At 40.3% G+C, this 14,676-nt stretch overlaps 1 protein-coding gene across 2 annotated transcripts in view; it reads left to right on the top strand.

Annotated features, from left to right (window-relative positions):
- Positions 1-14,676, top strand: part of CFAP54 (cilia and flagella associated protein 54) — a 297,839-nt gene that overhangs the window by 268,051 nt on the left and 15,112 nt on the right. For both annotated transcript variants that reach the window (XM_065887671.1, XM_065887669.1), the window contains one exon: positions 7,723-7,797. In XM_065887671.1, the coding sequence (XP_065743743.1) occupies positions 7,723-7,797 (75 nt within the window). The remainder of the gene's footprint in view (positions 1-7,722; positions 7,798-14,676) is intronic.

Genomic DNA, 14,676 nt, shown 5'->3' with positions numbered 1-14,676 from the left:
TTTCTGGTTGAATTCCCAGCCACTTGGGTCCCATCTCTGTTTTTCTTCTCTGAAAGCTTTTAGGATCTTTATTTTTGCTCTGCTGTATCTTTTTTAAAAAATCAGTTTCTGCTAGTTTGATATTCAATTGGTGACCAATAACAAAATATTTTTAATTCTTAAAGAGCATTATTGGTATGGCTCTTTTTGTTTTCTTGTTTACGTTATCTTTTTTTTTTTTTTTTTTTTTTTTGCGGTACGCGGGCCTCTCACTGTTGTGGCCTCTCCTGTTGCGGAGCACAGGCTCCGGACGCACAGGCTCAGCGGCCATGGCTCACGGGCCCAGCCGCTCCACGGCATGTGGGATCTTTCTAGACCGGAGCACGAACCCGTGTCCCCTGCATCGGCAGGTGGACTCTCAACCACTGCGCCACCAGGGAAGCCCTGTTTATGTTATCTTTACATCGATTATGTGAAAGTGCAAAAGTTGGCAACTCTCCTGATCTGTAGAATATACTTGTTGGTGTTTTTCACTCTGAATTTACCAGTGGAGTGAATGAGTGCATTTTTCAATATTATGAAAGCAACAAGTCCAGCTGTAAGAGGATTATCAGGCAAGAACAGTTAGTCTTTGCAAAAAGCAACTTTCCAGAATTTATGTCACCTGTGCTCTGTGCCTACATTGATCATAGAACTGATATCTTAGAATTTTAGTTGCACATCCTTTATTGTGTCCTCAAATGTTACAACACAAATTACCAGATGTTTAACTATAGTAATGATATTCTGAGTACTCAGAATAAATATCCCAGTAGATCAGATATCTCAAACTCATGAGATTCATATATGTAATTCTTCTCCTAAAGTGCATTGTTGCCCTTTCATATCTGTTTTCAAGAACTCAGCTCATTTCGTTTTTGAACTTCTTTAGTAGATCACTTACAATCACAGTTTTTTAGTCATAGACCAAACTTATCAATTTGCTGTCTTTGAGCCATAACCTAGACTGTTCTTTGCTGAAATTGTCCTTGAATCCATTATTATATAGTCCATAAAAGGCAAATGATTATTTTTCTCCTGAACCCATTTGTCTTTTCAACTTACATTGTCTGAGACAGGAGGGCGAGTGTCCGTAAGAGTAAGGATTATAGGTTGTGCTCTGCCACTCAGCTTTACTACCGAGGGTCAGTCACTTAATGTTTCCTGGGACTAGTTTTCTCCTCATCTCTAAACAGGATCCTTTCACTCAGTTACTGCTGAGATGAAGAGATTGTCCCTTGGTTGGGATGAGAGCCATCAGAATTTTCCTGGGAGTCAGATATCGGTATCAAGTTCATCACAATGAGCCCAGTGCCTGAGCCAAGAAGTTGACTATGAATGTAAACAAATCAGGAATAAATAGGGGCAAGTAGGGACGTTTGAATGCAAGCGGAGGGAAGAATCCAGACGGCCCACCTTGCCTTAGCCAAGCTTTGTGACTTGCTCTCACGTCCTGACTTGAGTGATATATGTGAGTAACTCAGTCCCTGAGTAGAACAAACTGCTTTCAATCCTGATGTTGTCCTCTGTGTTTTTTTGGGTTTTTTTTTTTTTTTGCGGTACGCGGGCCTCTCACTGTTGTGGCCCCTCCCGTTGCGGAGCACAGGCTCCGGACGCGCAGGCTCAGCGGCCATGGCTCACGGGCCTAGCCGCTCCGTGGCATGTGGGATCTTCCCGGACCGGGACACGAACCCGTGTCCCCTGCATCGGCAGGTGGACTCTCAACCACTGCGCCACCAGGGAAGCCCTCCTCTGTGTTTTTGAGTTTATTTTATCCTCCAACTTAAAAAGTGTTTCTTCAGCTTTAATTAGGGCATTTTGAGATGTGTTCCAGTTCTGGTAGTTCTATATGTGAAAGAATGTCGCAAAATGGAAAAAAATCTGCTCTTTTTAGTTTAGGTGAATTAGCAAACAAATTAATTCACAACATTTGAAAGCTGTGAAACGGAAGGAATATATAAACTTTTCTCTTTTTTTTCCCTATATACTAACCAGCACATAGAAAAAAAAGAAAAAAAGGAACAGCTAGGTTCTAGGTTCTATCAAATCAATTCCAGGGACTAAAATCTGCCAGTTTGTTGTCATGACAACCTTCACTTGGAGCTAATGAGAAGTTAACTAGGACACTTGAAGAGATCAATTCTGTTTGGGAGTTGGACAGGATTTCATAACTTCTATAATGAAATATATTTATTTCTATCTCAGTATGGATTTTTGGTGGGTTGTTAAATATAAAGGTCCAGAAAATGTACCTTTGGTTGATATGGGAGGTGGTGAATCTTGTTCTCTTTCTCATTCCCTTCCTTTTTTTTTTTTGTTTTCTCTCCCCCAAATCCCTATGGTCTGGAATAAGCCAAAAGCTTCAGAACACAGGTATTAATTTAAGATGTTTTGGGAGGGCTACAGAACAGGTGTTCCAGTCACTTCTGGCTTGAAAACATGTCCTTCTTCCAAAATGGACAACAGTGGCTCAGAATCACTGGGTTGTTTTAACCTGTCGTTCACAGCTTTGTGGGGTATCTTCAGAGCATATCAGGTGTTTTAAAGCATATAAAAGGTGCAAACCATTCTGATTTCATGACACAAGCACCTTTTTTGGAATGATAACATACTGATAAGCCTAAAATATATTGACCAAGTCACCTAAGATGAGTTCAGCAAACACGTGTGGGATGCCCGGATTGTACCAGGCAATTATATATAGTCAACATGTCCCCAGTATCAAAGTACTATGAAAACATAGAACAAAATACAACTGAACATTAGCATCAATTAACACGTTATCTTTGCGAAACCGTTACGTGCAAAAATTTTCCAGGCTTGAGGAGATAAGGACATACTGAAATCAGTACAATTAGGCCCCTGTCAGGAGGAGCTTAATCACTGTGTGAGTGTGACCATAGGTACCCAGATGTCGTTCATAATGAGCCCAGCTGCCCGGTGGCCCTCTCTTAGCAAGCAAAGTCTGGCATTCAAAGAAACATCAATTTAATGTTCAAAACCATTGAAAATAATCTAAACCTTATTCTTATGAGTCTCTCGTAAGAATATCTGAGAGGGAATCCTTTCATCATATACAGCATAACTTCTTTTAAATCTCCTTTCTCCCAACTGCCTTACTCTTAGTGCCTCTCTGACGTTCACAGTGGCAGCTCTCCAACCTCTGCCTCATTGGTTCAGACTCCTAAACCTCTCCCTCCAACTCAGTCTGCATGGAGTGTTTTGACTCCTCTCCCCTTCCCGCTCTGGTTCAGCTCTTTTTTTTTTTTTTTATAACATCTTTATTGGAGTATAATTGCTTTACAATGGTGTGTTAGTTTCTGCTGTATAACAAAGTGAATCTGGTTCAGCTGTTCGTTATGAAGTTCAGCTTAGTCTGGCTGACACCTTCCCCTTTTCCTGTTTCCCCCATTATCTGGATTCTACACTTATACAAAAGGGCAAGGTTGCTGATATCCTCCTTCTCAATGGTGGAGCTGTTGATGCAAACTATTCTAATTCATCATTAAAAAACTGATTCACATAGGGGTGTGTGTGTGTGTGTGTGTGTGTGTGTGTGTGTGTGTGTTAAGAGAGGGAGTTGAGCTAGACTTTGTGCTTGCTTCAGTAGCACAGGTAGCATTTTATAGCCCCTGTAGACTGAAATAAAAACCATGTTTCCTTGCACCCTGTGCCCTGACTCTATTGTTTTGGTCATTATCTCTTTCTGTGTCTCTTCCTCTCTCTTGACTTTGAATTCCTTTGCTCAGGTGTCTTCTCTGATATCTAGCCCAGTAACCAACTTCTAGTTGGAGACCTATGGAGAGCACTTACTCCAGACTGAGGATACAGCAAGAGATGAGAGGTGAACTCATAGAGCTGGATGTTGTATTCAGGGTGGCAGGAGTGCAGGGTGAATGTAGGGCCCTGGGAAGGCAGGGCTGGACGTGGGCCGTAGGAAAAGCTGGGAGCAATGCCCGGAAGAGCATCTCATGATCCACCCTGAAATTTGCTAAGATAACACTGATGGCATGTGAAGGAGGGATGAGGGAAGCAAGAGTTTGGAGGATGGAAAACAACTTAGGAAGTTTTTTCCCATAAAATGGGTGAACAATGATGAGGACTTCAACTAAGTCAAAATGTTGGCTCTGTTATTTTGGAAGTCACTCAGAAGCCTATCCCTCATCAAATCAACAGATGCTCCTCTTTAAGGGAAAGTGACAGAGATTGAGCAGGGGTCCGTCTGTGCCCTCCCAGGCCCCTTGCCAACTGCACCATCCCTCCAGCCGCCTTCTGCCTGGGGTTGTTGAGTTCAGTGCTTTCCTTGTCTTCATTTCTGTGGCAGCAAGATCACGGGAGGTTTCCCACAGCCCAACATCGAATCAGCCAGTTTCCCAAGTGTGTATGTGGTTTACCTCAAATGATGCCAAAGAAACAGAACGTTGTTGAGGCGAAATTTGTGTTTGATAAATGTTGAGACAAGCCCCGGAAGGCATTCATCAGGTAACATGGCTGTCTTCATCTGTTATGGAAGTGATTAATGATACAGACAGTGTCATCTTGCTTGATAGCTCTTGATGAGATCATGACAGTAACCCATCACAGCTATTATTGAAACCTTTTGTATAGAAAGAAAATATACTTTAACCAGTCCTAAGAACTCGATTAGAAATATAGAAATTTGGATAAATAAGAAGAATATGTAAGAATGTACTCCAGGATGTGTGTTCCCCTCTGTCTAGTAAAGTGGACCAGGAGCCTGGAAAGTTCGTCATAGGAAGCTGGTGTCCCCCAGTCAGTGCTGGATGTCCTGCCTGCCCTCCATCCTTTCTGGTCCCATGGAAGCTGCCCTACTTCTGGCCATGATCACTTCCTGCCCAAACAGCTTGAGTAGCCTCCTAGCTAATTTCTCTTTCTCTTATCTCTTCCTAGTCCAGTTCAGCTTTACATGGTAGCCAGAATTGTCTTTTTTTTTTTTTTTTGCGGTACGTGGGCCTCTCGCTGTTGTGGCCTCTCCCGTTGCGGAGCACAGGCTCTGGACGCGCAGGCTCAGCGGCCATGGCTCACGGGCCCAGCCACTCTGCGGCATGTGGGATCTTCCCGGACCGGGGCACGAACCCGTGTCCCCTGCATCGGCAGGCGGACTCTCAACCACTGTGCCACCAGGGAAGCCCCAGAATTGTCTTTTTAAAGCAGTCAGATCATTATCCCCTCAGTCCAGTGCCTCTCAATTTCCTAAGCAACAAAATCCAAATTCCTTACGTTTACGTGTCCTGTTATAAGTACACCTCTCAGCCTTATTTCTCACCACCGTGCTTCCTATACACACCAGCAGTAAAGACCGTATCAGGTTCTTTATGTTCCTTAAATATCTGCTGTTTCATTGCTCCATCTGGAATGCCCTTGTCCCCATTCTCTGCCAGTTGAAGTCTTACTACTCTTTCATACCTCAGTTTATATGACCCTTTCTCCAGGAAGTATTCCCTGTTCATTATACTTTTTTTTTTTAAACATCTTTATTCGAGTATAATTGCTTTACAATGGTGTGTTAGTTTCTGACGTATAACAAAGTGAATCAGCTATACATATACATATATCCCCATATTTCCTCCCTCTTGTGTCTCCCTCCCACCCTCCCTATCCCACCCCTCTAGGTGAACACAAAGCACAGAGCTGATCTTCCTGTGCTATGTGGCTGCTTCCCACTAGCTATCTATTTCACATTTGGTAGTGTATATATGTCAATGTTATTCTCTCACTTTGTCCCAGCTTACCCTTCCCCCTCCCCGTGTCCTCAAGTCCATTCTCTATGTCTGTGTCTTTATTCCTGTCCTGCTCCTAGGTTCTTCAGAACCTTTTTTTTCCCCCCTAAGATTCCATATATATGTGTTAGCATATGGTATTTGTTTTTCCCTTTCTGACTTACTTCACTCTGTATGACAGACTCTAGGTCCGTCCACCTCACTACAAATAACTCAGTTTCGTTTCTTTTTATGGCTGAGTAATATTCCATTGTATATATGTGCCACGTCTTCCTTATCCATTCATCTGTCGATGGACACTTAGGTTGCTTCCATGTCCTGGCTATTGTAAACAGAGCTCAAATGAACATTGTGGTACATGACTCTTTTTGAATTATGGTTTTCTCAGGGTATATGCCCAGTACTGGGATTGCTGGGTCATATGGTAGTTCTATTTTTAGTTTTTTTAAGGAACTTCCATACTGTTCTCCATAGTGGCTGTATCAATTTACATTCCCACCAACAGTGCAAGAGGGTTCCCTTTTCTCCACACCCTCTCCAACATTTATTATTTGTAGATTTTTTGATGATGGCCATTCTGACCTGTGTGAGGTGATGCCTCACTGTAGTTTTTATTTGCATTTCTCTAATAATTAGTGATGTTGAGCATCCTTTCATGTGGTTGTTGGCAATCTGTATATCTTCTTTGGAGAAATGTCTATATTTAGGTCTTCTGCCCATTTTTGGATTGGGTTGTTTGTTTCTTTGTTATTGAGCTGCATGAGCTGCTTGTAAATTTTGGAGATTAATCCTTTGTCAGTTGCTTCATTTGCAAATATTTTCTCCCATTCTGAAGGTTGTTGTTTCATCTTGCTTATGGTTTCCTTTGCTATGCAAAAGCTTTTAAGTTTCATTAGGTCCCATTTGTTTATTTTTGTTTTCATTTCCATTTCTCTAGGAGGTGGGTCTAAAAGGATCTTGCTGTGACTTATGTCGAGTGTTCTTCCTGTGTTTTCCTCTGAGTTTTATAGCGTCTGATAGTCTTATAATCGTGACTCCTTTAGTTGTAAGTAAAGAAAAACTACTTATGCTAGCTCAAATGAAGTAGGTTTGGTAAGGAGGCAGTATTTGTCAGGGCATGGTAAGTAAGCTCGTGCATAACCAAGGACTGGGGACAAAACACAGTGGGCCCCACAGAAAGTGAAACTTGGAGAGTCGGGAGCCAAGATTGCACTCAGTCCCACAGGCGGTGTCAGTTCTCATTTATCTCTGTTTCTTGCTCACTCATGTTACATCTAGCCCATTAGGTGCCTTCTCCAACTCCGTATTGCGACCTCTCAGCTCATCTGGCCAGTCCTGATGATAACTCTCTTCTGTTGTCCTTCCTTATATGAAATTACAATGATGGAGAATCTGATTGATTCAACCCTGCCCATAGGTAAATCTTTCTTGGGTCAGATGTCCACACAGAAACACGCTGCATCCAAACAGTAGGGGCTGCGGCAGTGTCCTCAGCAATAGACCACGTATGATATCAACTCTCTCTTCTTCTTCTTCGTTTTCTCTTTCCATTTCTTTCTCGATTCCCAGCTGTTCACCTCTGCTTAAACCCTTTCTCAGATCTGAACCTCTTTATTCCAGGGCTCTCTTCTCAGAAGAAAAGTGATCTTCCAAAATCTTATTCTGGTGTGAATTACTTTACTTGTTCTTCTCTAACACATGAATTTTAATTGTGAATTTTGCAGGGAAAGAATCCTAAAATAATTTACTATTTGTCATTGAATCTTACAGTTTGTGGCTATTTTGTATCTTTTCAAATAACCCTAATTACTTAAAAGATTGTGACCTCTGAATCCCTCTAAGTTTCATCCTGGGAATTAGGGAATGATGTAACAAAATACAAATGAAATAACTAATTTGTAATTAAAATATCTAGTATTTTACCAATAAGATGAACCTCACTATATTGTCTTATTATTTCTAGAACATGATTATTGAATGTTGCTCTGAAATAGTATCTTTGTTTTTGTCTGATGAAGAGGCAACTCCACTATCTGAGGTATGCATCTCTTTTAAAACTGTATGTGATTCTCTAACAAGTATTGTTGTTGCTATGGAAATGGAAATACAGAAAACATCTATTATGAAAGTATCAAGGGCCTAACCATCCTTAATTAATATGAAAAGTGCTAAACATTCATTTATAATAGCATGTTATTTTGGTTAGAAATATTCTTTGTTAACAAATCAACTAGTACAGAAAGTTGTGGAGAGGATAATCTTAAAATCATCTCAAATTCACCATTCAGGGAATAACCACTATTAACATTTTGGAGAATATCTCAAATTTTTTTCATGTATAGTTAGACTTTTGGATTTTTATATCAGTGGGATCATACTGCACAAGCATTCTGTAACTTGTTTTTTTTTCATTCAACAATAATGCTATGGAGATATTTTTATGTGAAAAGTCTACCCTGTCTTATTTCATGCCTACATAATAGTTTCTTTTATGTATTTGTCATGTCAGGCTCTATTTATATAACTAGATCCATATTCATGGATCTTGAGGTTGATGGGTTCTAGAACATATGTATTTCACCCTTCTGTTTCACCCATCCTCAGAGTTAATTCTTAGGAATAGGATTTTGGAGTAAAAAGTATATGCATATGGTCCCTGACTTACTGATTCAACTTATGATTTGTTTGACTTTATGATATTATGAAAGCAATACACATTCAGTAGAAACCATACTTCAAATTTTGAATTTTGAGCTTTTCCCTGGCTAGGAATATGCAGTCCAATACTTGTGATGTGAGGCAGCAGCAGTGAACTGCAGCTCGCATCACCCTCATGGTCATGAGGGGAAACAACCCACATACGTACAACCATTCGGGACCCGGACAGCCGTTCTGTTCTTAACTTTCAGTACAGTATGCAGTAAATTACATGAGCTATTCAACACTTTATTATAAAATTGGCTTTGTGTTAGATGATTTTGTCCAACTGCAGGCTAATGTATGTGTTCTGAGCATGTTTAGGGTACGCTAGGCTAAGCTCTGATGTTTGGTACATTAGGTATATTAAGTGTATTTTTGACTTAAGATATTTTCAGCCTCTGATGAGTTTACCCATTTATTGGGACATAACCCCATCATAAGTAAAGGAAGATCTGTATACATTTTCTATTGTGGTAAAATATACATAATGTAAAATTTACAATTTTAATCATTTCTAAGTGTACACATCAGTAGCATTAAGTACATTCAAAACGTTGTGCAAACATCTCCACCATCCATCTCCACGATTTTTTCATCATCCCAGGTAGAAACTTTGTACCCATTAAGTAATAACTCCCCATTTCCTCCTCCCCCAGCTCCTGGTAATATCTCTGTTCTACTATTTGCTTATTCTAGGTACCTCATATAAATGGAATCATACAATATTGGTTTTTTTGTGGCTGGCTTATTTCATTTAGTGCAATGTTTTCAAAGTTCATGCATGTTTAACATGTATCAGTACTTCATTCCTTTTTAAGACTAAATAATATCCCATTGTATGTATATACCACATTTGTTTATCCACTCTTCTGTGGATGGACATTTGAGTTGTTTGTACCTTTTGGCTCCTATAAATAATGCTGCTATAACCATGGGTGTACAAGTATCTGGGTGTACGCCTAGGAGTGGAATTAGTAATTGGTGGATCATATGGTAATTCTATGTTTAACTTTTTAAGAAAACCCCAACAGCTGCACCATTTTACATTCCCATCAACAGTGCAAGAGGGTTCTAATTTCTCCACATACTCACCAACACTTACTTTCTCTCTTTTGATAATAGCCATCTTAATGGGTGGAAAGTAGTATCTCATTGTGATTTTGATTTGCATTTCCCTAATGACTAATTTAATCGCTGATAGCCCATTTTTATATCTTCTTTGGAGAAATGTCTGTTCAATCCTTTGCCCATTTTGAATGGGCACATACATTTTGCTATATAATTGCAAATGGCCTCCAGAAATGTGGCACCAGTTTTCTCTCCCATCTGCAGTAGGTGAGAGGCCCAGTGTACCTGTGTATTCACCCACACTAGTTCTCCTCCTTCTTCTGCTCTCTCCCTCCCTCCTCCTCTTCTCTCTTTCCTCCCTCTCGTCCCCCTCCTCTTCTTCTAACTGTTGTAGGTCTGACAAGTGAAAAATGACATTTTCAATTATTTTATATTTATTAATAGTAAATCCAAATATAGTTCCTACTTTGTTGGCAGTCTGTGTTTCTCCTTTTGTGGAATTGTGTTCATTCATTTAGCCAATCAACAAATACTTAGAGTGAACTGCCTATGTGTCAGGAACTCCTTTCTGGGCCCTAGAGAGCCTGCTGTGAACAAGCAACAAGGACCTCACTCTCTTGGAGCTGCCGTTTTTTTGTTTTTGTTTTTGGAGAGAAATAGTAAATAAATCAATAAGCAAGATAATTCTGCATTTTGTTAAGTGCTATGAAGGAAAAAACAGAGTGAGATGTTAGAGTAGGGTTGGCAAACTGCAGCCTGTGAACTATGGCCCACTGCCTGTTTGTAAATAAAGTTTTATTGGAACACAGCCACGCTCATTTGTTTACCAGTTGTCTATAGCTGCCTTTGAGCTACAACAGCAGAGCTCGGTAGTTTTGACAGAGACCATATAGCCCACAAAGTTTACATTATTTACTATCTGGCCCTTTACAGAAAAAAGTATTCTGATCCCTGTGATAGAAAATAACAGGGGATGGGGCAACAGTTTAGATGGGTGGTCAGGGAAGAATTCTCTTAGGAGAAGACCTGAAACATTACACTGTTTCCCTCCCACTAGGTCATTAGTTTCTCGGGAGCAGGGGTGGTGCTATCTTAATCTTTGAATTCTTACAGTGCCTTGTACACGACATCACTTGGTTATTGTTTCTTGAATTAAATTCTCTTTAGTTTTTTTTTTTTTTTTTTTTTTTTTGCGATACGCGGGCCTCTCACTGTTGTGGCCTCTCCCATTGTGGAGCACAGGCTCCGGACACGCAGACTCAGCGGCCATGGCTCACGGGCCCAGCCGCTCCGCGGCATGTGGGATCTTCCCGGACCGGGGCATGAACCCGTGTCCCCTGCATCGGCAGGCAGACTCTCAACCACTGCGCCACCAGGGAAGCCCTCTCTTTAGTTTTAAATACCTGAAATTTAATATTTGCTTAAAATATGTTTTTCATTTGGCCATTCATGTTCTTTTCCCATGTTTTTAAATGAGGAACTTAATTTTTTATTATGGAAATATGTAGAATTACTGCAGCAGACCATTGACAATAAAAATCAAGCTTAAATCTAGTTTTGTACAAACTGTGATTTACAAATAGGTCACAGAAAAAAATTGTTATTTTAAGACACATGATTTATAACATTAATGAATGGGCTTTGGCCCCTGACAGACCTGGGTTGGAATCCCAGCCTTGGATCTTGTTTGACCTGAGGCAAATCATTTAACTTCTCTAAGCCTCAGTTTTCTCATATGTAGAGTGGGCTAATAATGCCAACAATGCCTCACAGTTGTGAGGACTAAAGTAAATAATGTATGTTAAGTATTTGGATTAGGGTCTAGTGCAAATAAATGTTAAATAATTATCAGCTATTTCATCATGTCATCTTCATTATCATCTTCCCTACCGTGGTCCTGCCTTCCATGTGTGAATTCTTCATCCTCTAGTCAACTCATTTCAACAGATTTTTAAGATCCAAAGTTGTTTTGAAATATTGACAGAAAAGGAGAGTAACAGTGTTAAAGAGAGAGAGGAAACCAGGAGTCCTTTTCTTTGCTTGTAATGTAAATAATTGTTGAATCCTAGAGGAATTAGGTCAGGGTACAAGATCCCAACATGAGATCACAGTCGTGAAAGAATCACTGGTCCAAGAGAAGGTGCCTCCAATCGAATCCCACGCTAGCACTTCCACTGAGAGCAAGGCTTACCTGATAGTACTGGATGGAGCGTGGGCGTTTACAAGCTTGTTCCAAGAAGTAAATGGTTAAAATAAAGAAGTAAGTTTGTCTAAATAAAATTACATGCCTTCTTTTGTCACTGGCATGAGATCTTGCTGTTCAGTTTAATTCCTTACTGAACATATCTATTATAATTGCCTTTGCCTGTATTGCCTCTTCTTAATTAAAATAAATATTGCCACACACAACTTGTGACAGAAATAACCTGAGATAGCAAGGAAGTGAAGGAAGGGAATGAGTGCTACGTGCTAATGTTCTTAGCGGTTAGTTACAGAATGTAAATGACCGTTAGGGGTACTTTCTGGTGCACCAACAATGAAGCGATCCTTTCATTGCCTACATAGGTTCAGATTCTTGCAGTTTCCAAGTTGTCAGGTAGGATTCAAATATGACGCTAGAAATATTCTTTCCGCTCTTGCTGTGACCGCCTGTGGGGAGTCGTTCTCTACAACTCCATTCATCAGTAATTTGTGGCTTCCAGCTGCACGCGGACCATTGGTGTAGATACTTTTGTTGCTGTAAAGGCAGCATAGGTTTAAGTTCCTGCATTCAGCTAAATTCAATACTTTCGTATTGGCTCACATGATACATGTGAATTTACCTAGTGTGTGTGTGTGTGTGTGTGTGTGTAGTAGGTGTATCTGTGTGTGTGTTACGTATATCTGTAGCGTGTGTACATGTGTGTACGTATGTATTGAACTGATTTGAGTCATACAGACTCAGTATGGAGAGGAAATTCCTAGGAGCAGATCCTGCTTTGAAGGTGGGAAAGGTGACCCTAAGCCAAGAGAAAAGACACATTGTAGAGGAGATCGCACAGTAGCTTTTCTTGGCTCCATGAGTTTAGTAGGATATTTTTTTGAGTTCACGGTTTTTAGCTAGACCTACTATAGTACCTGACAAACACTAATGATAATAACCATTAAACTGCAAATCTTACTAATAGTGGTAGTAATTTTAATATTTATTGAGCACATGGCATGTGAAGACACTGTCCAGTGTTTTAAAGCCAGTATCTCATTTAACATTACAAGAAGCCTATGCAGTCGGTTACTGTTACTATCCCCATTTTAGAAATGGGGAGGTGTAGCAGCACGCCCAAGCTCTTGCAGCTTGTAAGTAGAGGAGGCACTAGTCAACCATAGATCCGCTCACATCCGGGATCTGCATCTTTAACTAAAGTGCACCCAGTGCATGTCTGATCAGAAGAGGGAGCAGATGCTGCAGGGTGTTGAGGAGTGAGAGGTGAGAAAGGGAAGTTTGCAAGTGTAGATGAATCTTTGAGAAGGTTTGGGACAGGAGTCTGGAGAGGTTGGAGGAGCAGCTCCCAGGAGGCACGGAGTCAAGGGCGGGTGTTAGGACAGCAGCAGCGCACAGGGCAAAGAGTTGGGAGGGGCGCAGTTTGCCTGTCTAGAAGAAAAAAGGACAAATGATGAAGCAAGGCCTAAGGGAGTGGGCCGGAAACAGAAAGATATTGACAGCATAAGTGAGATAGTTGCCTGGAAACAGGAAATACACCTCTTTCTGTAGGTCTTGGGGCAGCAGATTAAGGGCAGGAAGGGATGTGAGTAAGTGTGTGAGAGAAGGATAGGAGAAGCGGGGGCAATTCACACCCAGTGGTTTTCACTTTCTCAATGAAGTAGAGGCAAGTTCATCTAAGACTGGAGTGGGGTAAAGGGTTGAGGGTATGATCTTCTAAGAGAGATGAAGATCTTGAATATTCACAGTCATTGAGTGTGATGAGCAAGGAGCTGACCAAGAAAAAGTAGAAGAATTAAGGTCCACAATGAGATTTAAAAGTCATACATTTGAGGGGCACTAGGCTACTTGGCTTTTTTTGATTTTCTCTTTGATTTCTTCAGTGATCTCTTGCTTATTTAGTAGCGTATTGTTTAGCCTCCATGTGTTTGTATTTTTTGCAGTGTTTTTCCTGTAATTGATATCTAGTCTTATAGCACTGTGGTCAGAACAGATACTTGCTATGATTTCAATTTTCATAAATTTGCCAAGGCTTGATTTGTGATGCAAGATATGATCTATCCTGGAGAATGGTCCCTGAACACTTGAGAAGAAAGTGTATTCTGTTGTTTTGGGATGGAACGTCCTATAAATATCAATGAAGTCCATCTTGTTTAATGTGTCATTTAAAGCTTGTGTTTCCTTATTTATTTTCATTTTATATGATCTGTCCACTGGTGAAAGTGGGGTGTTAAAGTCCCTTAGTATGATTGTGTTACCGTCGATTTCCCCTTTTATGGCTGTTAGCATTTGCCTTATGTATTGAGGTGCTTCTATGGTGGGTGCATAAATATTTGTAATTATTATATCTTCTTCTTAGATTGATCCCTTGATCATTATGTAGTGTCCTTCTTTGTTCCTTGTAATAGTCTTTGTTTTAAAGTCTATTTTGTCTGATATGAGAATTGCTACTCCAGCTTTCTTTTGGTTTCCATTTCCATGGAATATCTTTTTCCATTTTGTATGTGTCCCTAGGTCTGAAGTGGGTCTCTTGTAGATAGCATATATACAGGTCTTGTTTTTGTATCCATTCAGCCAGTCTATGTCTTTTAATTGGAGCATTTAATCCATTTACATTTAAGGTAATTATCAATATGTGTATTCCTATTATCATTTTCTTAATTGTTTTGGGTTTGTTATTGTAGATCTTTTCCTTCTCTTGTGTTTCCTGCACGGACAAGTTCCTTTGGCATTTGTTGTAAAGCTGGTTTGGTGGTGCTGAATTCTCTTAGCTTTTGCTTGTCGGTAAAGGTTTTAATTTCTCCATCGAATATGAATGAGATCCCTGCTGGGTAGAGTAATCTTGGTTGTAGGTTTTTCCCTTTCATCACTTTAAATATGTCCTGCCACACTCTTCTGTGCTTAGTCAATTTTTTAAATTAGTCAGCAGCTGTCCCCAAATATACTAGG

This window comes from Phocoena phocoena, chromosome 11, assembly GCF_963924675.1.
Source record: "Phocoena phocoena chromosome 11, mPhoPho1.1, whole genome shotgun sequence".
Classification (NCBI taxonomy): Eukaryota; Metazoa; Chordata; class Mammalia; order Artiodactyla; family Phocoenidae; genus Phocoena; species Phocoena phocoena.
Note: the sequence above shows the minus strand (reverse complement) of the source record. Positions and strands in the feature narration are given on the sequence as shown.